Source organism: Mastacembelus armatus, chromosome 22, assembly GCF_900324485.2.
Source record: "Mastacembelus armatus chromosome 22, fMasArm1.2, whole genome shotgun sequence".
In the NCBI taxonomy this organism is placed as follows: Eukaryota; Metazoa; Chordata; class Actinopteri; order Synbranchiformes; family Mastacembelidae; genus Mastacembelus; species Mastacembelus armatus.
This window is the reverse complement of record NC_046654.1, coordinates 18572425-18600014: the sequence shown is the minus strand read 5'-3', so window position 1 is coordinate 18600014 and position 27590 is coordinate 18572425. Positions and strand designations below refer to the sequence as shown.

Sequence of the window (27590 nt, the reverse complement as noted above, 5' to 3'; positions counted from 1 at the left end):
ACGTAACACTAATAACTACTCATGTTCTGTAATTTGAGCTCATCTCTTGCATTTTCAAGCAGCTGAAAAATGACGTGTCATATCATAATGTAGTGGATGTGAAAGTACTTACAACAGGGTTTTTTGGGTCAATTTTTAAGACTTCGGTGAAGGATGTATGTGCTTCAGCATAGTTGTTCTGACTTAGGGAGACAAACGCCCTAGAAACACAAACACACACTAACGTCACTTAAAACAGTCCTGCTACATTTTCAGTCATGAAATTCCTCTGCTATGGTCATGTCATATTGGATGCAGTGGAAGACATGCATCACAAAACATATGTGGACTGGCGGTTATATTATATTTGTATGTGTAGCTAGCACATTCTAAGACACGGTGAGGCGTGTTCATCTGCACAAGATGTCCCAATAACTGTAGGCAACAAATTAGCAAAACAACTTTATTCCAGATGGACTAAGGCCTCAAAGCTCAGATTTTACTCCCGATGCCTGTCAGTTGCATCTGCCTCTTTGCAAGTGTTTCTGGCTGTTTGCTGCCATGCTATTTTGAACATGTGATATAAAAACAGAGGAATAATCTACTGCAGATATTTGCTTCCCTTCAGCCACAGCATTAGTGCAATGGTGATTTTCGTTCAGTTCATCTCACAGGTGCTGGATGGGGCTGAAGTCAGGGATGTGTGCAGGCCAGTTGTATTTTGACCTGATATTTTTTTCTTTGCTCTCCGTGACGGAGGTGACGATGGATGGCCTAACACTTTGCTCTAGTGTCACTCTGTGTTACCTCCAGTTAACAACCAACAGATGAGTGTTGTTGAAAATCATAATAATAATGATGATGATAACAACAACAATAAAATTACCTGTTTACCATAATACAATTTATTAGCCCAAATACTTTAAACTGTTTCTAAGTGACATAGATCTGTCTCACTCTAATAATTAATAATAATTAATAATTCTGCTACTGTTTTGGTTCTGTTATTTGGCCACTCTTGTATGACCCTGCACTGGTGTTGTGACATAGTCTACTTTGATGAGGAATGATATCTGTGTCAAGCAAGGACAGAAGATGGATCAAATAAAGGAAATGTGACTCCTTGGTATATTTATAGGCATCTTCTTCCTGCACTGCACTGACAGTCCACTAGAGGGCAGGAAAGTTGTTTTTTTTGAGGTAACTGATCTGGGTGCTGATACAGAAATCTTAGAATCTCAGGTATCCAATATAACAATATATGCAAATTGAATTATCATGACAGGATTAGTTATTGTTTCTGAATGTTGTAATGACACTCCAATAAACACAACAGAGTGTGACTAGTAACAATTGTCAGCACAATGAAGTCAATTTGTTTATAGTATATAACTGGATTTTACTGTTAAGCTACTTTAAAGAGGTCTTACATTGTGTTTTAACTTATTTTAATAAAGCTTGTATTATTCATTATTCACATGTTGCCTTTTTCTACATTATAAACCAATGGGTTTTTAAAAACAAAAACAAACAAACAAACAAAAAACAAGAAAACAACACAAAACAAGACAAAAAACTACATAATTGCTACAAAACACCTTCCTATGCCAGTCTATTTTACCATTAAATAGGTTGGACAGGATTCACACTTAAGATATCTGTAATGTATTTATGACCAGTCACAATTGTAATTTTAAGATATCTGTAATTTGACTTGACTAACAAAAGTCAATATCTACAATGGACTATTGACTAGCCACAATTCCAATGAAAGATTTTTGGAATGTAACACATATGAGATATCTGAAATATCTTGTTGGATATCCAAAACAATTTTTTTACTAGTCACAATTGAATTGTAGATATCTAAAATTCACATTGTGGATAGTCAAAATGCAATTTCAGATATGTAAAAATTTTAAAGTGATAATCCAGAATTGCATTTCAGATATCTACAATTACATTTTTACTAGTCAGATTTCCATTTTGAATATCCGAAATGACGTTAATTATGTCAGCGGCCTGATGTTGCCATGGCGCCCCCTTCTGACCAACTGTGGACGTACCTGGCGGAACAGCACAGTAGAAACTGAGCTAAATATGTGCCCAGCCGACATGTCAGATGAAGCTGAGCCTGCAAGACTTTTCTACAGGGTTTTTACTGCTGCTATTCCTGCGAGACAGGAGCTCACACCTCAAAGTAGAGGTACAGTGAAACCGTCATCTTATTGCAGTCAAAAATCATCTGTACTTCTAACATTACTTTGAGCCGTGAGCTCCTGTCTCGCAGGAACCACAGGAATAAAAGGTGATGCAGGGAAAGAGTCAAAATTCATTCATTCATTGACATTTTGACTAGTTAAAATGTGACTAGTCAAAAGGTTATTGTAGATATCTTGAATTAGAATTGTGACTAGTCACAATGTTAAAATGGCTTGCCATACTTTCCTTGAAGTGAGCATCAATACACCCAGTGTGAGTGAGATAGGATCTGTCACCTGAGCTTTGCCTCATACTCACATCTCCTTAGGCCAAAGTTAAAGGGGTGTGACCTCCTGTGCTAAATCACACGCCAGGAGGAAGCAGGAACGTGCGAAAAGCCCTAAAGGCAGCATCTCATCCGTGGAGCGAAAATTAGCCTGAACAACATCAAAACAGACTCACGCATGAAATGCATCACACACAGATACCTGTTCATCAGCACGCATATGGTGTGACTGGACTGGCTCCCTCTAGTCTGGCAGGCTTTCTCCACATCCTGGAAATACCTCTCTGCTGTTTTAATATCTCCGATCTAGCCAAGGAGAAAGCAGCAGCAACACATTAGTACAGTACACATTCATCTGTGTGGCACTGTACATCTTAAAATGAGGCAATCACAAAGAAATTAGTTTTCATGATGCTCTAGAGAAAACTGACTCCATATTTCGATAGCAATACACCTTCCTGCCAATGGTTTCCCATTATTCTACTGAACTATAGGTTGGAGTAAGGCAACAGGAAAAGCAGCAGTGTGCCAACAAGAACAAGGGAAGAAGAATATAAGCTAGTAAAAATGGATGTAAACAATTTTGCAGCTTTGCAAATGTTTACGTGAAATGTATTCAACGCATTTGGTAAACCTCAAGGATATGTGCAGTGTGTTTTGCTGAGAAACGCTATTTACTTTTGAGTTCAATACATTAACAATATTTACTTTTCTGTGTTTAGAAAGAAAGCTCCACAGGGCACATTTAATAAACCAGCAGTTGGAGCAATTGTTTTGAATGAAAATGGTGGTTTCATCATCAGTACAAAAGATGAACAAATGTGTTATAAAATATGTGATAAAAGATACGATATACATGGAAGTCCTGAGATAAGAATTTAGCTATGTCTCCCAGGTTACAATGGAAATTTCTGTTGGGTATCCCACTAATGGAAAGCGAAAGTCAACACTGGCTTACTGTTGAGGTTCATGGGTACTGTAGACATCGACTGTACCAAACTCAGACACAAAGCTGAAACAAACTCATCAAAATAACAATTTCATAACATAACTTATAATAACATTTATTATCCAGGGGATTCCCACTGTTTCTCTGTCAGGGAATATTGAGGACATCCTTAAAATAACATTTTGAAATAGGTTTTACAGTAGAGGAAATGCATTTAGAACAAACTGCTGATAAAACTTTTACAGATTTAAAATCATTGCATAAAGCTCCTGTGATTTACTACACAAAGTAGTAGTGTGATTAAAAAGTGAGTATAAATGTGTATAATGAATGAATGCTGTCCATGAATGAATGTTAAGAAAACTGGAAATTTAAAGAGCTTTGTCACAAACATCAATGCTATTTTTGCTCCAGATTCCAATCAGATTCCTTTAATCCAATCCAATTTTATTTATAGAGCGCTTTACAGAAAACATAGTTGCTCAAACTGCTGTACACCAGAGTTAAATAGTAAAAACATAATATATAACACATACATAAAAGAACAAACAAGTCTAATACCACTACCTTTTATTCTAAAATTTTTGGTTATGTACAGCTTAATCAAGCAAGATCCAATGCACTGAAATGGTGCAGATAGGTTTATATTTTAATCTATCTGTTTCCTTCTGCTTCAATGCTTTATGCTAAATTAGGCTAATAGAATCTCAAGCCCAGCTGTGGTATATAATCTGTCCGTGCATATACATCTGTTAATTTGCTGACCTGCAAGAAGATGCGTCCTATGCCACTGAGCAACTGGACCTTCTGCTGGGGTTCATACTGGATGATGGAGTGATAGGTTTCCACTGCCAGAACATAGTCCTGAGGGGAGAGAGAAACAGATTAAACAGAACAGATGAATGGAGGGCAATGAAAGTAAAAACAGAAGTTAGTAGCGTGTGAATTAAAGTAGATAAACCGTAGGAGGTGGAGACAGGTGGAGGGCGAGTGAGTTAAAAAAATAGTGGAGAGAGAGGGCATTAATCAAACATATGGTGTAGTAGCAGGGGCAAAGCAACCCTGATCCCACCTCCACAATGGTAGGTTAGAGCACTGCTACACATCGCTCACAGGGTGACTGGACCGCTGAGCAGGGTGACAAAGAGAGGTCACATACTGTGTACTGGGCTTGGACAAAGTACAGAAGGTACAGTATATGGGCATGTATAATATGTATGTATTTTACAACTGCTTTGACTCAGTTTTCACAACAGTTCTCCATAATAGGCAGTTAAGTGTAAGTCCATAAATGTATCCTACTACAAAGTGTGTGTGTATCCAAAGCCTGATATATCTTATTCCTGTTTGATATAAAATCTCAAACTTTTGGAAACATCAGTGAGTAAAACTGCTGCACTGGGCCATACATTCCTTCATTACCATTATTTGGCATCAGTGATGTATATGTCAGCCTGATGCTGTAACTACTCAGCAGGTAACACAATGTGAATTAATCCACAGTTGCAAGTAAAGTGCTATTTCAATTATTATTTCTGTGTTTTCACAAAATCTGAAACACTCAATCATGGTTTGCTAAACAGTCAGAAGTATTATAAATATATATGACTTGTAGTAAATGTAGTTTAGCATGTATAATCACTGACACTGCCCTTAAAATGCAAGGGCAGGGAGTTTTTGCAATTTGAGTCAACTGAACTGAAAGTGAACCACAGCCAGGGAAAAATACTGGAATTCACCAGTAGATGGCACTGTGGTTCTCTCTACAATCTAATCCGAATTCACACCCCATCCTCTCCCTTTCTCTCTCTCTCTCTCTCTCTCTCTCTCTCTCGTTCAGTCTCTCACTGACCAGGAATCCAATTAGTGGTCAGTCTGGGGGGATTTCACTGTGAATCCTCCACCAGCCTGGCATCAGAGATCTGAGACTCTCTCACACTCACACACAGAAACACCCCCACAAACATGCATACAGGGCCACGTTTACACCAGGGGACGGACACATGGACACACACACCTACCTTCATCAGCAGCAGACAGTTGGCCATAGAGTACATGACCCGACTCAGGCGAGACCTCCACAGCTTAAGAGACGCTAAAAATGAGAACAGAGTGGGTTTATTTCTTTAAGAGCAGCTTCCTATTTTCATTTCATTTTCTTTTTTTTTTTTTGAGCGTCCCTCTAACGTCACTCCCCCACTCCTTCATCCATCGCTTTTATCCCTCCATCCCTCTCATTACACCTCCCCTCTCCCCATTCTCTGTTCTCACTCCACACCATGGTTTATTTTGACGCGAGGTGGTGAAGAAGACACTGCGGTACACTCAGCTTTCCTCTTTCTCTCAGACAGTGTGCACTACAGAAGCGCTTGCGTGCAGGGCTATTAGTATTCAGCACTGCACTTGTATGTGTCTATTCGTGTGTGTGTGTGAGAGGAGAAGAGCTAATCACTCAGTAGGGGTCTGATGTGTGAAGGCAAGGCCCTGCGTTATTGACTTGACTGTCGATTGTCTGCGTGGGCAGGAGAGGAGAGACAGAGGGCACAGCTATTACACTGTTTTTAGAAAGGGGAGAAATGGGCAGAAGCAGCTCATCCTCACACGTCACCCTGCCAATTTTCTCAATTATAAGCAAACGTCTTGCTACATTTGGCCCAACTTAAAAGTGGTTTGTTATCTATCGTCCTAAATTAGCTGATTAATTGCTTCTAGTCACTTAAAAAAAAAAAAACAACTTGACACACAAGGTTCGAAAAAAAAGTTGCTAAATTAGTGGTTGCAGGACTTGCAAACAGGGAGCATTGCATTAAGATACACTGATTTGTAGAAAATGAGGCTGTCATCATTAGGCTGTACAGAAGTGTGTCTACCTAAATCTAGTGAATTTCAGATGAAAGCAACTGCCTATTTCCCCAGCACATTAATGCAGATGCGAGTGGATTGGATAGGATTGATCTATATTGATCTGTTTGGTGTAAAGGGCTGGAAAGACCATTTGACATTCTGTGCAAGTACCAAAGCAGCGAGTTGCTGAACACTTTTAGAGAACTGCATTGGTGTCTTCGTATGTCTGGCCGAGGTATGCTGCAGTCCTGCGCCAGGTGTTCCTCTGCCTTAGAGCGTGTACGTGTATAAACATAACCTACCGGGGCCCATGACCTCACTCTCCTCCCACAGTATCATGCAGTCATACTGCAGAGCCAGGTACAGCCAAATGTCTGTGTGTGTGTGTGTGTGTGTGTGTGTTTACCTTGCCTGTTCTCTTGTGTTAGGGTGATCATACTGCCATCCTCAGCCAAGCCTTTCTCCAAGTTCTCCAGAATCTGTTAACAGGAGGGAAAAACTCAAAACCTCAGAAGGGGAAGTTGCTTCACTGCCAGCAATGAAGTCTTTGTGCATGTGTGTGTATTAAAATTTGCATATTCAATAACACTAAAATCCAAACATATTTGGCTGTTTACACAGGTGGGCTTAAGGATTTGTAGGACTAATGTGCTTTTCTGTTGATGTATGGCTTTATTCTGTGAATGCTATAGAGTTTGCATATTTATGCTCATCCAGAGGTTGTGTTTATGTATTTGTCTGTATGAGTGTGTGTGTGTGTGTGTGTACGAACGGTGAGGCAGACGGTTTTGAGATTGTGCAGGCGGTCCAGAGCCTCCTGGGGCTTGGCCAGATACTGGGGAAGCTCTGCATGGAGCAGCCGCATGGAGAATGGCACCATGGAGCCTGGACAGGAGGGGGGAGTGAGGGAGGACAAGAAGAAAACAGGAGACGGATGGAAAAATGTGTGAGTGAAAAGGGAAAATAAGAAACAGGGTGAGATGAGGACATAGCAGGGGAGAGAGACGGGGGTGAAAAAAAAAGAGGGAAGGTGGAGAGAGACACAGAGCGGAAGATGAGAATATAAACCCATCCACCCACACACAGACTGCACACAGCCCTGGAGGCAGGAACCTACAGATGGCATTGAGCTACGTATGGCTGCTTATTAAACCCTCTCTGTGATGCACATCTCCATCACTCATATCTCTGTCTCATCCCTCTGTCTCTCTCTGCTTCTACATCATTCACACCATCTCACCCTTACACGCACACACAAACTCTGGAGCTTGCGCGCACACCCACACACACACACATATCCCTGAGGAAGAGCCTATATTCAGGTAAGTCCCCGGGCTTTGATCAGGGTCTCTTTGATATTGTCATCAGATCTGAAAGTCAGCGAGCTGGTCCATCTTTTGCTGTTGCTTCTGCCAGTCAATGCATCTCTATCTATCTGCTTGTACATCCTATCTAACATGTCTACAGTATATACGCACTTCTTTTCTCAATTTAGCCTAGTGTCTGTATGACTGCCCTCTGTTACATCCCTTCATCTTTATCTTTTTTATATCATCAGCCTTTATTTAATTTTTATTCAGTCTGTTTCTGGGGTCAGCAAGTTTCATAAGCTTAAAATGAATAACTCTACAGTGTGCCTGAATTAAATGCTAGAGAAAGTTTGTTACTGAGAAGTAGAGCTACCCATGAAACCACAACACTGTGTATTTATCTAAAGATACCCTGTGGAGGTTTGCTATGAAGCATTTCATTTTTTATCTTGAGCACTATTAACATATACAAGAGGACACATGTATACACAGGAGTACATGGGTGACGAGTTCCCACCAGCAGTTTCAGCCCATCATTGGGAGGAACAGCAGTTCATTTGAATGGAATTGCCTCCTTTAGTGGATTTGCTTGTGGTGAACACACCAATCTGCGAACATCAACCACACACTGTTTATACAACGTCAGTACAGTTCCGGAAGAAGAATCCAGTGTCACCCAAACAGAGCTAGCTATCAAACTGGCTGTGTAGCACCATCAAATTTTATACAATCATTCTTTGCTGAAACATAAACTTCTCTGTAAAAGAGGCAAAGTATGGAGGCACTTGCAATACAGGAGGTGATGAACGAATATATTTGTTGATTGAACTGTGTTAGTCAGTCTAGTCTAGTTAGTTAGTCTAGCTATTAAGATTTTTAGTGGCACATAGTGACTAGCTAGGGAGAGGACATTCCCCGGCAGCTTGTATATTGTCAGTTAGCTTGTCAGTTGCAGTAGGTCTAGTCTTTTCTCCAACAGAATTACATAACCTACATTATAGAGTATAGGCTACTTTGCTAGGCAAAGTAAGGCTTTGAAAACTAAATGTAGAACATAATGTAGGTAGATAGAATTTCTCAAAATCTAACTGAACAATGCTAATAAATGCAATTGTAGATAGATAACGGGTTTTACTTTATTTAGTGTTTTTGTCAAGCCAATCACGTATTTCTGTAACAGGTGGGGTTGAATTTGTCTAGGCATCCGTGCTATTTCATTGAATGTCAGTTGGAAGCACATGGGTGCCACAAAAAACGTAGTAAGGCACCAACAGAAGGCAGGGTCGAGAAGATCACCGCTCGTTTACAAATATAAATCTAACAATGTAGGGTCAAAAATACTCAAAAACGTCTTCCTGCAAATTTATTAGACCTGAAAGATACATAAAAAGTGTTGTGGTGTGAAAGACTGAATGTAAACAGAACTGTGTTTGTTTACTCCACAGGGCACTGTTAAGATTTCATGTAATAGTATAGACTCAATGAAACAGTTACTACTTTCAGGACTTTCCGCCACAGGATAGTAATGTTCCCACTCTTTCCCAACCTTTTCTGCCTGTTTTTGTTGGGTTGACATTAAATAAGTTGACTGGATTTTCTAGAGCGCAAGTGTAGATGCCAATACTCTTTAATCAAGCTGTTGTAAAAAAGCAAGGCCCCCTCTCAAAGAAGCTGGGAAGGTTATAATTTGACCTCGAGCACTTTTCATTTAACCTACAAGAAAAGTGATGCATCTTGCTTCATTTATTGATCTGTCCATAAAAGGAATCTAAACTGAGAATAAAGCATGAAGATATAGGTTTAAAAACAACATGAACAAATGTTTTGAAGCTCAGGTCTTAATACTTATGAGTCCAAATTGTACTCACCTTTTCATTTGGCAAAAAAATTAATAACTGTCAAACATTGATTCTTTCTTGAGAGCTCAGTCAATCCTAATTCTTGGGAGAGCGATACAAAGGTAGCCATCTCTTAAAGTGGTCAAAGAGTGCAATCATGGGTAACAGATAGTCGATGCAAGCCTTTGGCCGGAGACATATTCGACTTCTGATGCCAGGCTACACACTTATGCCAGTGTGTGCAAGCATCTAGCAGTGCAAGAAGGGTTTAATATTGAGCAATAGAAAGTCAATCTGTGCTCTCTTAAGAAGGCTGTGGTGTGTAGCTTCGAGTGTGATTTGTTTTGTACAGTGTGTGTGTGTGTGTGTGTGTGTGTGTGTGTGTGTGTGTGTGTTTTTGAAGTTGTGTCTCTGCTACCGCCTTCACTGTGGTAGCCCGAGGGGCGAAGCAGATCCAAAGTAATGGGAATACATTAGAGAGCAATTCATGCAGTGTAAAAAGAGGAAAAACAAAACCAAAGAACTGCTGGAGACAAGTGGAGTTGTTGGAGCTTCTCAACGATACAGTCTAATATCAAGCTCCTGGCAGAAACTTTCCTTTGAATATTTAATAGGATAGTGGTGGTATGCTTGAGCATTCTTAAAAAAAAAAAACATGGGTAAAATGCAAAAAGAAAAGACTAATAATTTCAAAACTAAGACAAGAGTTTCAGAGAAGCTTTCAAAACTATCATGAATACCATTATTCACCCTTCAATCAGCTCTCCAGGAGAACTTTTTGGACATGTGAAATAAAGAAACACATCAAACAATGCATAATTTTACAAAACAAGAGATTCTATATGATAGTTTCTATGATCAATACCAACTCCTCTCCTACATAAATGTCAATAACAATGTCCAAAAAGGATTGACAATGGCTTGGCTTTACAAAAGTTCAGTTGGTGTGTGTTTTTGTATTTACCTTTCCTCCCAGGGTAAACAGTTGGGTAGTACTCATAGTAGAGGTCAGGTTGATCCAGGTTGCCAAAGGGTTCGAACTCTAGCTCAGCATTTTGGAAGAGGTTCAGTTTGGTGAGAAGGGCTAGCCGCACAAGCCACAGCTGGAATACACACAATTATACCTCCCTCTAATTTGTAACATGTATTAAACATTAATGAAATACTCAAAAGCAACAAATAAAAATGTGGTCCATCCTATAAAATCACCATATCTTTTCTGCTCACAGTTGTACTTTCCTACTGCTACTACTTCCTACTGATTCTACCACACCTAATTTTGGACACTAGCTGGTGTCGTTTGCTATTTCAGGAAATTCACAGTGGGTGGTAAAAGGTAAACATGTCCGATGGGGGGGTGGGGTGTAATAATTGACATTGATTAAAGAACACGCTTCAAAATATATTTAAGTAGGATCACACCTTTAAAATGCAGATTTGAAAATTGTGCCAGGATAGTTAAAGACCTGAAAAAACAAATCTATAGTGAGAGCCAATGATAAGACCCCTTTAATGAGCCCCTGCAGTCATCCATTGTCTGGACAGAAAACCACAAGCACAGCCATTAAAATTCTCTGTGTAACCACACAGACAAAACATATAAAAGGAGAGTAGTTTAAACAACAAAACTAATAATGAAAATATCTTAGGCTGTCTTTTATTACTGTGCTAGGAGCCCTGTCTAACATTCTATTCAGATGTATTATGGGAATAGACACACTAATTAATACACTGGATCTTGTTTAAAGAAACAAAAACGCAGAGCATTCCCCTGTGCCGGCCTATTCAGACCACATCGCTATCATACAGAATACAGACCATTTCTCAAGCTAAAGGCCAGATTATGGTCTGGTCAGAGGGGCTCCAGGTTCCTATGGGCACTACAGCAAGCTAGAGTATAGAGTATAGGGAATACATATATTGATGATGCCACTAAAACTATCACATCAAGGCAGGTGTTATGCCTGACAAGGTTTGGATGTTGCTGAAGATCAGGGACACTACTTTCAGGGGAAAAAACAGCACTTAAAGCAGCAAAAACTAACCTCTTATGTGGCATCACAGAAACAAAGTGGAATTGTCAGTGTTTGTACTGGACAGCTGGCAAATGTGTTCTCAGACATCTTCAACATCTTTCTAACCCAAAACTAACCTACATGTTTCAAGTCAACCACCACCAACACAGTGTCTAAGAGATCTCCTGTGTGCTACCGAAATGACTACCATTCCATAGCACTCACACAATCATGGAAAAATGCTTCAAGAGCCTGGCTCTGCAGAACATTATATCCTCAGTCACGATCTACTTCCTCCCTGTTTCTTTACTGCTCCAACCACTCCACCGAGGCTGCAGAAATATGTGCCCTGCCCCACCATGGAGAACAAAGGCACTCAGAATTAACTGACTTTAGCTCAGCATTCAACACAATCATCCCACAACACCTGACTGTGAATGTGAGCCAGGAAGGCCTCAACACCTCCCTCTACAACTGGGTCCTGGACTTCCTCACTAGTAAGTTGGTAAGTTCACATCAGCAGTGACATCTTCCAGGACTACTGGACTTCACTGCTTCATCCAGATCCAACTGCATCAAGACACAACAAGGGTGGGCCTCATCAGCAACAGTGATGAAACAGCTGCAGAGAAGTGCAGCTTGGTGTAAGACCATGAACCTTTCCATGAAATTAGAGAAAACAAAAGACTATGGAGTCTGACAGCACTCTAAGAAAGCATAGCAATGTCAACTGAAGAATGTGAGCGTCACCTGCATCACTATCTGCTGTGGGACCCAGGTCAGTGATAACAGAATTATTATTTTGTTTATTGAACCATCCACAAATATGTGGTCCATAAAAATATGGTATGGAGGTCCATACAAATGACAATACAACCAAATCTGAAAATATACAGACACTGCCCTTTATGGCCCTTTTCCATTACATAGTTTTAGCATTACTTAACACTACTCGACTTGACTCCTTTTTGGCCATTTTACATTACAACTGAGCACCACCTCAACGCGGGAGCATCATAACACAGCGCCACGAAACTGCCCTGACACCACCAAGCACAAAAAAGTCTGTACCTCCTAGTAGGACCGTGGTGTAGTTATCCCTCGCTAAAGACTTTAAAATGGGGGGGGGGGACTATTGCTGCAGCCGGTTTTTAAAAATGGTTCCTGTGTTGGACACAGTCAGACGTCACGCTCATGACACTCCTTGGCCAATCAGTGGTCTGTTGTCACATTTTAGTATTGGCTCAGCTTGCTTGGAACCTTGGCTGATGAGGGTACCAGGTACTATCCCCTAATGGAAAACACCAAAAACTGAATCAAGTAGAGCTGAGTAGTGCTAGTGGAAAAGCCCCATAAGTGGATCCAACATAAGTGTTAAGAACATTTAATTACGTTTGTCTTTATATAGAAACACATTATTAGGTTAGTTTTCAAACAAGAAATCTCTAAAATGTACTTAATTTTCAAATGCTGTTAGGGAATTATTATAATATTGTATAGTAGAAAGTATTCCTATGAAACACAAAGGCTAACCTTTCGAAGGACAGTTAAAGGGAAAGTGACTGGCATCCTACCTGTAGTGAGTCAGTGGTGTGGGAGGTTGGCTGGCCAGCCTTTCCGTATCCCTGGCCATGAGTCGTCAGCAACCGACCCGTCAGATCTACTGCAGCCCGCCAGTTCTTACTGCTCTGCAGTGGGAGAAGGCACACAGCATATCAAAAACACATAAAACATATACCATATACCATGACATGGACGACCTGGGTCTGAAACATCTCAGTTGCACAAACACACTTCAGAGAACACATCACTAACAGAGTACACTCTCAATATCAAGTACTTTGTTTTAAATATTCAAAATCACCAACTGAATTACATATTTCACATACAACTGTATATATTTGCTGACTTCTGAGAAAGTTGCAGCATTACAACCACCATGTACAACAGGGACCAGTGTGACATTTGACCACACAATGCTCAGTCACTGTTCACACATTAATAACAAACACGTGAGGTGGTGTCAAAAATCTTCTTCTCATCTACCGTCAATCCTCACATTTAAGCCAACACAGACAACAAGTTTTACAAGTACAAAAAAATGGCACCATGACCCTTGGGAATGTCAGCTTCGTCTGCTCATGAAGATTATAATATATGGTCAAAAGGAACTAGCAAGTTGATGCTGAATTGAGATTGCTTTGTCAATTTGTGCACAATTAGTAAAGTTGTACAATACCAATGGCAAGAACATAAACAGATGGCTTAATCCACTTTATTTTGAGATAAAAGCATGACTGATTGCTACTGAAATGTAAGAGAACCCTGTAACCTTATGGGTGAACGAGATTTGGATGGTTTGGAGTTTGTCACATATTTTTTTTTTGCAATGCTGTCGCACTCCCTTATCTCAGCAAATAACTGTTAAGCACAAATTCATTTTAGAGATAGGATTGAGGAGCAAATCTAAGAAAACATTATTAGGTTATAAAGAATGGAAAATATAATTTAGCGCAATCATTTTTGTTTATTGCAAAAGAAAATTTTCTACATACTGTACGGAGTAAGGCAGTTGTGTGCTTGTGCTGGTGTGTAAAGCGACACTGCAGGAAAAAGTGCCCACACACACAAACACAATGAACAGTTGAGCACACAAACACACACATGCAGATATTAGCAGCATCTGCTTCCACAGGAGGTGGTACAATAGGTAGGAGAGAGACAGAGGTGGGAGGGGTGTGTAGCGTTAGCCCACCCCATCAAAACACATGACAAGGTTGGCTCGCCGATTGGGTCCTAAGTGCTGTGCCATTCATCACAGCCAGGGAGCTAATTAGGACAGAATGGGAAGTGAAAGAGAGGGCTCCTTTCTTCCTAGTCATCTTTATCAAAAAATTCATCACCCTCTCTTGGAACTGTTCTCTCTGGCCCATTCATCCTTACTCCTTCTCTACCCCCTTCTCATCTCATTTTGTCTTCTCTTCTCTCTCTAACTCAGGATTCTCCTAGACTCTGCTCTTTCCACTCCCTCCATCTCATCTCTCCCATCAATTTCTGCCTCTCTTCTCTTTCTACTGTCATTGCTTCCTTCCCATCCCCCCTTCCTCTCCTGCCCCGTGCCAGTTAGCTGCGCTGCCTCTGAATCTTCATTAGAGTGTGAAATGAAGCTGAAAACGAGGAGGCAGCCTGGATGGCCAAAAGCAGCTGCAGTCACTCACTCATTCACGCTCACACACACATTCACGCTCACACACACATTCACGCACGCACGCACGCACGCACGCACGCACACACGCACCCACACGCCCTACAGTACACTACAGTACACTACTGCCCTGCTACAGGGCATAGGAAGACAGGTGTCTGTTTCTAGGTGTTTGTGTGAGATTGAGATACAGCATGAGTAGGGAAATGAGAACAGCCAGACAGGGCACAGAGGGATTTCAGAGGATACAGAGATAAGCAGGATAGATGGAAGAAATCTGTAGTGAAAGAGTCAGAGTTCAAATTTGCCCATAGTGGATGGAAACAGCAAATACTCTGGGCCAAAAGAGTTGGAAGGAGAAAAAAAATGAGTGGTGGGTAGCAGAGTGGAGAGCAGGTGATGACAGCTGAGGGCCAAGGGAGCTGCAGAGAGGCACCCAAGGAGGGGAAAAAAAAAATCTCCAAAGCTGGAGAAGTGAACTTCAGCTCATGCTTTATGTAACTATGCAGCATCACTGCTATGCCTAGCTTCATGGTCTCATTTTATTTTACACCAGCCTGTAATTTGGGGTCTTGAACTAAAACAATCCAATCCTAAGATTATAGACATACAGTAGTACCGGAGCTATCATTTGTGTAGAGGCAGGCCATGTGGTTCAGGTAGTGACCCTGTGACCAAAAGGTTAAGGGGTCAGCATCCGTTAAAGAGAGCATGTGATTGTAAGTGTCCCTGAATCCAATAATGCCTCTTCTCAACTGCTCAAACACCTGAACCAGAGGCCTAACTCCGCTGGTGAAAAAGTATAAGAACAATCACAAACTCGACTGTGTTCAAGATGCTAATCTAACATTTAGAATTTACAGGGTCTTGTCTCCAACTGTCAATGTGAATTACAGTGACTAAAAATCATATTCTATCTTTCCACAGGCCCAGCATAGCTTGTTCTAGCCATGCCCTGTGATGTGTAAGAAGGAGATGAACCACACTGACCTGTGCCATCATGGTCCTGCTTGGTAACAGGGCTGTCTCTGTCTCTCTGTCTCTTTCCCTTTCCCTTTCCCTTTCCCCTTCCCCTTCCCCTTCCCTTTCCCTTTCCCCTTCCAGGTTGAATGATGTAGTTTCTCATGGCTCTATGCAAAAAACAAACAAACAAACAAACAAACAAAAAAAAAAAAAAATCACCACCCAAAAATATAAATAGCTAAATCTGCAGAGACCCTGCTAGTGTTGGATCTATAACTATAGTTTGGTTAGTCACTATTGTGATCTAATCACAACTATGTACAGAGTACAACAGAGGTACATGTTATTAGTTTTAAAGATATCTGGTTGAAAACCAAAGTACTGGATACACTTTAAGCTTTTGACATATTGCTGGTGGTATATGAAAAGTCAAAGGACCACCAAAGCTATTACAGCATATCCCAGGGGGACACAAGTATATGTACCAGATTTCATGTCAGTCCGTTCAACAGTAGGCAGGATATTTCACTCAAAACCAAAACCTCATGGCAGCACTACATGAAAAGTCATGTGATCAAAGTCATAACTCATCTGGGAACCATAGAGAAGTCTATACAGAAGCTAATGCCAATCAATTAATGTTATTTTGCTGGGTAGGGGAAATCTTGATGTGATGCTAGAGCAAGAAGCAAAGTTAAGGGATCACCAAAGTCATCAGGATTTATTCTTTGGGCTCCAAAGATAATCTGTCATAATTTCATCGCAATCTATACATGAGTTGTCAAGACATTTAACTAAAAACTATTGGAATAGTTGGAGGACCGATCCATAGGCACTATCCTCTGCTGACCACAGATATTTGCACTAAATTTCGTGGCAATCCATCTAAAATTTGTTGAGATTTTTGTTTGGACCAAAGATCAATATTACCATTGTCAGGGCCTTGCTGCTGCATGTGGATAAAAAGTTTGTTATTCCTCATTTAAGAACATACAAAAGGCTTTATAATAGCATCCCATGAATCCCATCATGCATAAAAATCATGCTGTCACTTTCCAGGTTCGAAAGATTTAAGTTAATGCCGAACGGATAGAAATAGAAAAACAATAGGTAATTAATAATTTAGCTCAGCTTAAATTACTCTGCAACAAAGCATAATCAAATCCCCCCAAATCAAATAATGGCATTGCTGTAGTGATTTATTTATTGCTGTGGTATTAAATCAGGAATTTACTACAGAGGCCTGCTGAAAGGAGTTATGGGATGGTGTAGGTATTTCTCTATTGCGATACTGCAAAAGAGCAATTTTCTTATGTTCACTGTTGCTTGTTTTTCAGGAACCAGACTGCGACCCTATTGGATGACAAAGCAGTGCTCAAGATGGTTCCAAAAGTAAGTACTCAAATCAAAAAGCCACTAAGGTGGGTCAATTTTAGCGACATAGCCAATATAACCCATAATGGATATTCATCTACTAAGCACTTCTGACATATGTGCAGCACTACAGAAAACAACTTTGCAAGCAATTACAAACAATTAACAAGCCTGACTTCAACAGTATTACAATGCTTCACCCACTCCTATATACTGAGTCAGTCAGTCCCCCCACCACACACACGCACACACGCACACACACACAATTAGCTTTGTCTCAGGTTTAAGAGGGGTGAGGCTTCTTAATTGTGCTGAAGATCAAAAGTTCAACGTGGCTGTCCTTTGGTGAGTTTTAAGAAAACCCTGCATAATGCAGCTTGATGAACAAATGAACGCCCACTTGTTCTCTTCCAAGGCCCAAAGCCTCCAAGCAAATCCGACTTTAAAAGGCTTCTTCATACTAGCTTTGGTTAACACAATGGAGCTTCCGTGCTACTTCAATTAAGTCCCAGCATTTTTAATTACATGAAGGGTGTAAGGGGGAAACAAAACATTAGTAATATGCTAAAAGTCCATGCCAGTCATTGAAATGCCAGATAACTTTACTTTGATGCCTCTGTAGTTAGTCTACACACACTTTAACCAGGGGAGAGAATACTGCCCTCAAGCTGTAGGACAGCCTTTTTGAACACTGTATTCATGTGAACTTCATAGAGCAGCCATTTTGTCTCCCACAGGTTCTGAAACACTATCACCAAGAGATGTCAGGACACAAACCGGCATAATATATTATGAGAAGACACTGTACTAGCTCATGGCTTATAAGAGAACTCCACATAAAACTCCCTAAAATGGTTCAACACAGTGTCCAAGTTGTAAGTAATGCTCCTCTGGGTAGTATCAACCACTGACTAACAAGTGGGCTTATGATGGTTTGGCTGTCGACAATCCACAACAACATAGTACACTTGCCTTTCCCTCTGAGAGTGCTACTGAAGACCGTGTTCAAGAGAAGTTCTGTCTCAGGCGTGATTCATACAAACAACTCCCAAAGTGCAACACATGCAGTATGTTTTCCCAGAACCACAAGACCTAAAGTTGCTGCTGACCGATGTGGAAAGGAAACGTGGCGTTCATCCTTTCTATTTTAGTAACATTGTTCTTACAGAAGCACTTCAGAGATCTTGGGAACAGTGAGCCATTAGATGAGATGTTTGAACATTTAGAAAAAAATACAACTAAAAGTGGTATGAAAAATTCCCATTTGGAAGAGGGAAATGACCGTCCTTTTTTAAATTTAATGGATTTCATTTAAAGCCAAAACGTTGGTAACATTCACTCCCTGAACAAATGAAAAAAAAAAAAAAAAAAAATGTGTGACTGGACATGAACAGCAAGTATGGCAGATGAAAGCTGGACCAGGAACTAAACTGTGATGGTTATGGATATTTAAATAATTTCATGTTTATTTATTCTCCATTGCTGAAAGCAGGTACCAGTTTAACACTTTACCCATGAGTCAAAAGCACCAGAAACGTGACTCTTTGGATGACAACGCTGGTTGGTCGGTCCATCATTTTGGACCAGGCTGAGTGGTGACATTCAGACATTCAAGCAAAAGTGATGAAGCCAACTAACTTTCCCCTGATGTTTCCTTTAACTCGACAAGCAGGCTGATAGTTGTTGTTTTAAGTGGAATGTCCTGACAATTACTGATTAATTTGTGAACGTTTTGCAATTAAACATTAGTGCAATTATGATAAGCAGTTGGCGTGATGGGGGGGGGGAAAAAAGTACAAAAATGAGATCCAAGCTGTTTAAACTGTAATTATTCTAAACTCCACCCACACTTTTACAATAGGTCGGAGCATATGGCTGCAGACAGCATACACAGAGCAGGGTGAGAACAACTTCCACAAAGGTTTAAACATGCCCTTCAGTGCTGCAAAAGCTGACAGTGCATTATCCAGATCTCGGCTTGTGAGAATAACTGGTTACGGAAATGACAGCTACGTAAAAAGGTTACAATAATGACAAGTAAAGGTTAGAGCAATGATATCAAAGTGCGATGCAGCAGCTGGTTCGTTGCAGTGATTATGGGTGTGTGTCAAGCCAAGCCAAGGTGGGTCCCTCTCTCCCCCACATGTATGCTGGCCACAGGCCCAGACAGCATCGCACTGTGAGAAGACAGAGGTTAGAGTCTCTGGTGGGTAGTACAGAGGGAATGGAGAGAGAGAGAGAGAGAGATGAAAGAGGAGGAGAGAAGGGGGGTGATTGCTAATGGGAGAGACAGATGAGGCCATCCCAGGGCTGTGTTGAGCCACAGACTGGCTCACAGCTAACCACTCCACAGCAGGGCGGGGAGGAAGACAGAGGTCACCGAGAAGACAAAGTGAGAAGTAGAGGGGAGGCCAGGACAGCCAACCAAACAGAACATCCAACTGCACTAAGGAACATTTTCTAAAATTAATGGTTTCCTTATCATTGCGAAGGACAATATATGTGTACAATTGAGATCTTGCATGGTTTATCACCACTGATTACCTGTACTTCTGTATATATTCAGCAAAATTATTTTCGCTTTTATGCATTGTACAGCTTCACTCTATGTTCTTGTGATTTTTTTAAATGTAAGAGTTGTTTTTACTTCTGACAATTATATTGATTATTAATTTAAGTTACCTACAAAATTATCTACAAAATTACTAAATATTCACTGGTTTTAGTCTCTTGAATGTGAGAATTTGCTGGTCTTTGTTGTTTGGACAAAAAAATAAAAATAAAAAAAATAAAATTTAGAATTATTTTTGACATTTTATGTCCTAATTGACAGGATAACTAAGCCTTAGTCATGTCGGAGGACTACCCTTTGTCTCAAAGCAGAAGTCACAGGGCTGTAGTTCAAAGATTTTCTAAAATATATATTGAGCATATTTCTATAGATCCTTCTCAGCAGTGTTGCAGTGCAAACCAGATAAGCATGTGAAGTCTTGCTCCACATGAAGATGGAGAAGCACCATGGCTGTTTCTGGGTGTGTGATTTCAGCTCTTCTACAAAGACTGAGTGATGCCCACATTTACAAAATGAGGCCAAAGTGGCGGAGACAGTTCGGAAATGCAGACTCTTCAAGCGTCTTGTGTGCTGTGACTGTGATGAGTGTGCTCTGTGCATACTGTATGTGTGTATGGATGCATGTATGAACAGAGGGTGTGTATGGTGGCAGTCGGTGCAGTCGCACTCTGGCTCTGCAGCATGACTCATTCTGCCAGCTCATAGCAGAGCAGTGCAATGCACGCACGCACGCGCAAAGAGAGAGGGAGTGAGAGAGAAGGATGCCACACAGCAGAATAAAGTTCAATGAACTATCTCCTAGCCCCATCCAAGCAAAATACCCCTGACAGGAAAACACAATCACATAGAGGAAGGGTGAAGCACACATATATACTCGCACTGAATGTAATCTGTTGTCCCAGATTCTATGTAATTGATCAACTGGCTTGAAAAGCATCAAGCTTCAGCAGGCTGCATTTTTAATGGCCACAGGCTTAGTGACAATTCCACTTTCCTGTGTGCGCAGGAGTATATGGGTGTTTGTGTGTTCTGCTTGTGCACATGCCCTCATTTTCTCAGTTTCAGCCTCCCTCCCCAGCTCAGTGAGCTACATCACCTACGACAGCTTTGATCTATGAGCTTGTTTGATCTTAGAAATTTGGAAATTTCATAATTTATTGCAAAGTATATCATCTGAATGTGAGTGGATGGCAGTAGAAGGAGAAGGCAGATGGCGTGTGATCCATTCATCAGTGGGAGTGTCTTAGTCAGTGATTATTATGTCAGCATAGCCATCACATGGGGGCTGTTCTGATCAGACCGGACTCCTTATTACAGTTCAGGGTTTGCTGGCAAACTGTAGATAATGAAGTAAGTAGAGATATTGTCCTTGGTTCAAGTGCTGGCAATCATCTGCCTTAATAAAGTGTTGAACAAGACACTGAATCTGTGTTTGAGAAGTCTTGTTTCTTTGTGAAATTATAAATGGTTTTTATGATCCTTACATAAAGTCTCCATAAAGAGGGCAGGATGCAGATTTGAAATAAATGGCTTAAAGGCACCTACTACATAAAAGCACCTGTAGGGTTTTCTCCAAAACAATTTTTGTTCTAAAGAGAACGTCAGTATTTCTCAAATTCAGAACCCTCCAGTTCAATGAAACTGTTTACAAAACTTCCCTGATAACATGTCCTCTATTAGAACTGTCACTTAAAAAAACATGGTAGCACAGAAAAAGCAGCAACAAAACATGACCAGCTGTAAAAGTTAAGACAATAAGTCGACTGAAAGAACATTACTTTGGAACTGTGCCTGCCATTTCCAAGTTAACATGTCAACTATTCTCCGGTTCCAGCCTCTCAAACGTAATAAATATGTACTAACAGTCAACTGAATAGCTTGGTTTCATAAAACAAGCAAACTGATTTCTAGGCTTTACGAAATTGGGAAGTGAAAATTCTGCTATTCTGTAACATTTTAAAGGTCAATGCAATTTGCCACCATGGATTCAAGGGGAAAAAAAAAAAAAATCAATGGTGAAACAAGTGGTGTCTGGGTCAATACATGAAATATGAAGGAGGAATATGACCTGTATCTTCTGCTGTAAAAACACATGGGTCGAGCTAGATCAACATCAGTGGGTATTAGCTTATTGCACATATATTGTATTTATTTAAATGTCTGCCAGTAAGTATTTTCAGAGAGCAATCACGTTTGTTGCTGTAAAAGGATGACAATAAAATGGACCACAGTAAACCTACTGAATATGGCAAGCAAGCTCTGCCAAATAAGTATATCAGAAACACAAATACATACAACATTTTCAGCTGGTATAGGTAAAGCAGAAGCAGCAGGCTGCTGTTGTTGCCAAGTGGATGACCTGAGTATATGTTTAACAACTTCATCCAATATGGAAAAAGCTGATCACATTGCAATTTCATAGAATAGAACAGAACTATTAAAGATCAAATAGAACCACAAAGAAAAGAAGATGGGGTAGCATAAAGATGGAAAGAATAGATACCCACTGATCATGAATCCTTTAAAGTAATTTTTGTCTCATTCGGATTTTTATTAACTGATAACCAAAATCCATAAACAAATGCATGGACTGTACTGAATTACCGTATCCATGTAAGTGAAACTAGGCTTCCTTGTTATTTTGTCATTCTGTGTTTATATTAACTTCTTTGAAATAATCCTTTGCAAGGTGTCTAGAAGTTCCCCATATAGAGAACTGAGTGTCCAGGGGTGTACTTAGAGATGGTGAGTTCTTCTTCAGCCTCCATACCATTCACTCATACATACATTACACTGCCTTCTCTTTCTTTGCTTTTTGTTCCCTGACATCTTTCCTGTAGACCTACATTCCTGGCTCACTCCCTTCTTTTGCATTTTTCTCCAGGGAGCCACCCACACCAATTGGCACACGGTGTATCATCCACGCACACACGGACACAATCACCTACACCATATAGTGTATAGTTGACTGCAAGCTGTAAGTACCATCTTCTGTGTGTGTGTGTGTGTGTGTATACACCAAGTCCAGAAGGCCCTTGAAATATGCACAACAGTCCCATGCATAATACATGGGCACAGCAGGAGAAAAGAACTTGTGATGCAAGTGAATCTTCACCTCTCCATCTCCCCTCTTTCCCCTCTACCCATCACACTGTCTGAGGCATGTGTTTTAAGTAAATGTCTCTCAGGGTCATTTGTGGGTCAGAAATTATGATGGAGGGCTGAAGAGATAGATGGATGGCAGCAGGAAAGGGAGTAAGGTAAGACTGCATGGTCACAAAGACACAGAAGATGTAGTATAATATGAAGAGAAGGGAGATGAATGATTCCGTGTACTAAAGCCCAATAACCCAGTAGTTTCAGTGGAATCGCTGACTTTATAGGCTGACTGTCAGAAGGTCAGACAAACTCAACTGCAGGATGTTAAGCTGTGGTAACATACCAGTGGGTGCTGCCATATAGCTCCAGAAAATGTTAGGTAGTGGTATGAGAAAGCACCTGCTGCACTGTATATTTATTGTAATTATGCTTGTTAGTCATTATACTAAAAATTCCCAATTGTAGGCTTTTTAATAATTATACATTTAAACCCTTGTTCTTGATCATTTTAGATGTAGTTGCCATGGCCATACTCTCCACTGAGGTGCCCGAAGTCCGGACCTCGGTATTTTTTCCAAGGCACATATAACAGAAGTCGTGAAATAATTGCCTAAAATAACTTTTTTTGTGTGCCGTAAGTACATTTTACTGCGTCTAGATAACCGACTTTATTAACTGACCGCTGGTACATCTCTACATGAAGAGAGCAGCCTCTGGATTCGTTGCTTTACAAACTAACATTAATAAAATTTTCCTGACGGAGGAAGAGGGGGGCGATGGCTGCAAATTTGAACCTGTCTAAAAGCAAAACCTAAAGAAGAAGAGGGTTTAACTAAAGACTGGACTGGCCCTTTGAGTCATTAGGCTATTAGAATACAAAAATGAAAAGACTTCGCCAAATGAGGCTAAACTTTTAGAACTGTGGAGAGGATACTGTGAGAAAAAGAAAGAGAGGTGATGGAGGTAGGCTAACATGCATAGTATAGCCATAATTACAGCGATCCCCTCCTTGACAATAGGCAAATATGCTGCTGCTGTTCTTTCAGCTGCTCCCGCTTGGGGTCGCCACAGCGGATCAACTGATCTGCATGATTGACTTGGCACGTTTTATGCCAGGGGCCCTTTCTGATGCAACCTGCGGTCTTCCAAGGTGGTCTCCCGTCCAAGTACTGACCAGGCACAACCCTGCTTAGCTTTCGAGATCTGACGGGATCGAGCAGTCGCACTTGGGCATGGCCGTGCAATAGAGTAGAGCAGTGAATATGTCCCCACTGTCATAGATGTAGTGTAAAGAACTTAAAAGCCCAAGCAAACTTCATCTGCTTCTGAGGGTCGTGAGATAAAACTCAAGCTTTAGTACAAGTGCATAAGCATAAACTTACATATTTTTTAATTTATTAACATTTCTGTTAATGTCCCAGTATCCACCTCCTTTTCAACTGCTGTTCTTCAACCAAATGGGAAATTAGCCATACTAACAATAATAAAACACACAATATAATAACATAATAATAATAATAATATGAAATAACATGAAAGCTCATGCATAACATGAAGCAACTAAAGAGAATAAATAGCTGAGAGGAATAAAGCAAGCATCATGCAAAGTAGACAAACTCTACAGACAGGGAAAAAAAATCTTTAAACCTCTTCATGAAAACTGTGTCCTTTCCAAACACAAGCTGACATTCTTCAGTTTTTTAATGAGCATAGAAAATACAAGGCATGGAGTTAGTAGTATTTTGGTTCTCGATAATTTATATATCATTCTACTTTGGTTTTTGTTCTTCCTGTTCTGCCAGTCAAGGTAAAAGAACATTTGTAGTGGTCTCTTTCCTGGGCCAAATGCTTAAATCCCTCATCTACAGAGAAAACAGGATCCAACACAGTGTGGTAGTCACTGTGTTGTGACTACAACACAGGAGTGTTAAATCCCTTTTTATGTCATGTTTTCATTCATGAAAAATACTCTGAAACTCATAAGTGAACATTCACAAATTAGCCATGCACAAAAACTACAGTGAGTGACTTACAACAAGCTGTTTGAGGCCTGTGAAAGACTGCTCCACAGAGTTGGCGGTGAGGACCTGGCGCTTCATGGCTGCCTGCTCTCCCAGGAAACGAAGCATTAGATCTTTTACAGCATCACCCTGCATCAGAACACATGTATTCAATATCAAGCAAAGGGAAACAACAGAACTATACAAGCAAGACACTTGAGCATGTTATGAAGCAGCTTAATAGAGGGCAGTTGTTCGACTGACAAAATGCAAATGCACCAGCTAACACCATAATGAAACTAAAAGTAACTCCTAATCCAGATTACAATTACAATCTTTGTAATGTTGATTAGCCTTCAATCAGTCTACATCATCTAATGCATTGTTATAAATGTTGGTAACATGTTTTTGCACAAACACTCCAGCAGCTGATGTGTGATCTTTGCTGTTAAAAGCACTCCTTTCTCCCACATCTCCTACGCTGCTTCTTGAAAATCCAGATATTTTAGTCATCCTGCTACCAGGCTGTGCAGCTGCCCCCTGCAGATCCTCTTATTTGAACAATCCTCTTCAGCAAACAGTCCCCCACCCCACAGCTGTCTCTAGGAATATGTTTCAGTAAAGGTTTGTGCATTCTCAAGCTTATGGCGCTGTCACATTGATTAGCAAACATCAGTGTAGCTACACATATTACAAAGATGACCCATCCTTGGGACAACCATTTGACATTTTTAATGAACTGCATTAGATGAAACCACAGTATTAAGAAAAAACACATACTTTGTCTGAGCACACAATAAAATTATACCTCCATTCTCATTCCTCTGCCTTTTCAAATGTTAAGTTGAAATGAGTGCTTAGATCTATGCAGTCCCAAGCAATTCAACCCAATGCCTGAATAAAAAAAATATTCAGATTTTCTACATTTGTAGTCTAAAATTATACACTGTTCTGACAAATAGAAAAAAACAATTTCAGAAAGCTAAATTAAACTTTAAAATTTTCAATTGTTCATCCTTTATATTGAAAATCAAACTGAGCATTATATTGACCAAAAAACATCATGATGAAAAAAATCATTCATTATTTTTCATTAAAGCAAGCATTCAAATGCATTGTGAGGAATTATGTACACAACCTGCGCTGGGAGGTGGACGAACACTATATGATTCAGCTGAATAAAAAAGTAAATTGTTTTTTTTTTTTTTTTTTTAAATCAGGGTTTTATCAGGAGAATGGGTCATCCTGTGTCAGACAAAACAGATCAGCCAAAATATGAAGACAGAATGCTTTTAACAGACTGCTGTAAAAACTTTTCAGACAATGCACAAATGAACGCAAAAATGCACCAGTGCTGTATAATAAGCATTTTACTGCCCAAGTGATTGTTCTACCTGCAGGTTGTCAAACTTGAGTCCAGGCATAGTGAGTCGGCTGGTCTCTACATAGGCTACGCTGTACTGCTGTGTGGCCACAGAGATCAATATCTTCCTGGTCTCCTCAGATGGCAGCCAGGCATCATGGCACCTGTCTACTTCACTCAGACTCAGTGCTGTGGCAAATGGGTCATCACTGTCTGAGAACACAGCCTGGAGCTGGTTGAAGAGCTGTGGCTGAGTAGCTAGGGCAGGGGCAGCGGTAGTGACTTGAATTGGAGCTGGATCTGAGTGGGGTGAAGTGGGTTGTTGTTTGTTGGTTGTTTCAGCAGGGGCCAAGCCAAAGACTGAACTAGGAGTGGGAGTAGCAGAGTCCAAGGGCCCCCTGGAGGTCGAGACGGAAGAGGACGTGGAAGAGAGCTGGTGTTCAGGGGTATGGGTTATGGGTGCAGGGGTAGTGCTTGGAGGGATCTCTGCATTGGGGTTGGAAACAGAGATGAAGGTGGAGGGGGCAGTAAAGGAATCAAAAAAGTCTGAGGCTGGATTGGCCTGACCATTGTCAGTGAAGAACTTACTGAGGCTAGGGCTGGGCTGGCATACAAGGGGGGCAGACAGCTTGCTGGGGGTCTCTGCCTCATCGCTTCCTACATTGCTCCCCATGCTAAAACTGGGAGACTTGATGAGCGTGGGTTGGAAGCCATCAGGTACCAGAGACTTTGGCTGGCTGCCCTGGCTGAATATGGTGCACACTGGCACATGCGCATCTTTTGGGCTAGTCCCTTTGGAAGCCTGTGGTGATGGTGTCTCAGTTTTAAGATCAGACTGCCTCACATGCGCGTCACCTTGAGGTGAAACACAGTGTGTGACTTGCCCTTGTGTGTCTGTTTGTGCCTCTGCAGCCCCCTCTACTTTCTCCTCGGAATTACCTTCCTCTTGTTCCTCCACTAAAACCTTAATCTCTGTTGTATTCTGTCCAATTTCACTTTGTCTGTCTTTTTCTCCTAAAGACTTTCCTGCATTCTCCTCATCTCCCCCAACCAGGAAAGAGTCTGTAGGAGCCTCATCATCCTCCTCACTGTTATTGGGTGAGTCAGAAATCAGGACGCTCTCCATCATCTGGTCATTGAGTTTGTCTATCAGGCTTGAGGGTGTGGCGCTGCTGTCCTCCTGGGGGGTGGCAAACTCTCCTCCCAGGTCGATGCTGTCTTCCTGGGACAAGACTCTGGGAGGGGTCTGGTTGCAGGCTGGCTCTGGGGTGTCTGGAGCTGGGGCTTCCTTATTTACATCCTCCACTGTGATGTCCAAGGTGAATGGCCTCTGGGCAGGAGCCTCCCCGCTATCCATCTTACTGTTCTTGAAAATAAAAACAGCCATAACCGTTATTTCCCTTTGAATGTAATATTACCAGTGACTAACAAATATTATCAGCGTTGTGCAACATTATACAGCATCTGTCTTAGTCACTTCCCGTCACTGCAAGCAAACGCTAATTTTTACATGATCTTACTGGCAGTAGCAATATACAACGATAGTGTCTGCACGTTTCTCGTGTTTTATTGATGTTTAACCTCCTGTCAC

At 40.8% G+C, this 27590-nt stretch overlaps 1 protein-coding gene across 1 annotated transcript in view; it reads right to left on the bottom strand.

Moving 5' to 3' along the window:
- trappc12 (trafficking protein particle complex subunit 12) overlaps positions 1–27590 on the bottom strand; it is a 29060-nt gene that overhangs the window by 1177 nt on the left and 293 nt on the right. The window contains exons 2-11 of the mRNA XM_026325179.1: positions 26031–27365; positions 24670–24786; positions 12998–13111; positions 10373–10511; positions 7033–7145; positions 6667–6739; positions 5438–5511; positions 4182–4280; positions 2670–2773; positions 113–200 (exon numbers count right to left, since the gene is read on the bottom strand). Coding sequence (XP_026180964.1) covers positions 113–200; positions 2670–2773; positions 4182–4280; positions 5438–5511; positions 6667–6739; positions 7033–7145; positions 10373–10511; positions 12998–13111; positions 24670–24786; positions 26031–27356 — 2247 coding nt within the window. The 5' untranslated portion in view covers positions 27357–27365. The remainder of the gene's footprint in view (positions 1–112; positions 201–2669; positions 2774–4181; positions 4281–5437; positions 5512–6666; positions 6740–7032; positions 7146–10372; positions 10512–12997; positions 13112–24669; positions 24787–26030; positions 27366–27590) is intronic.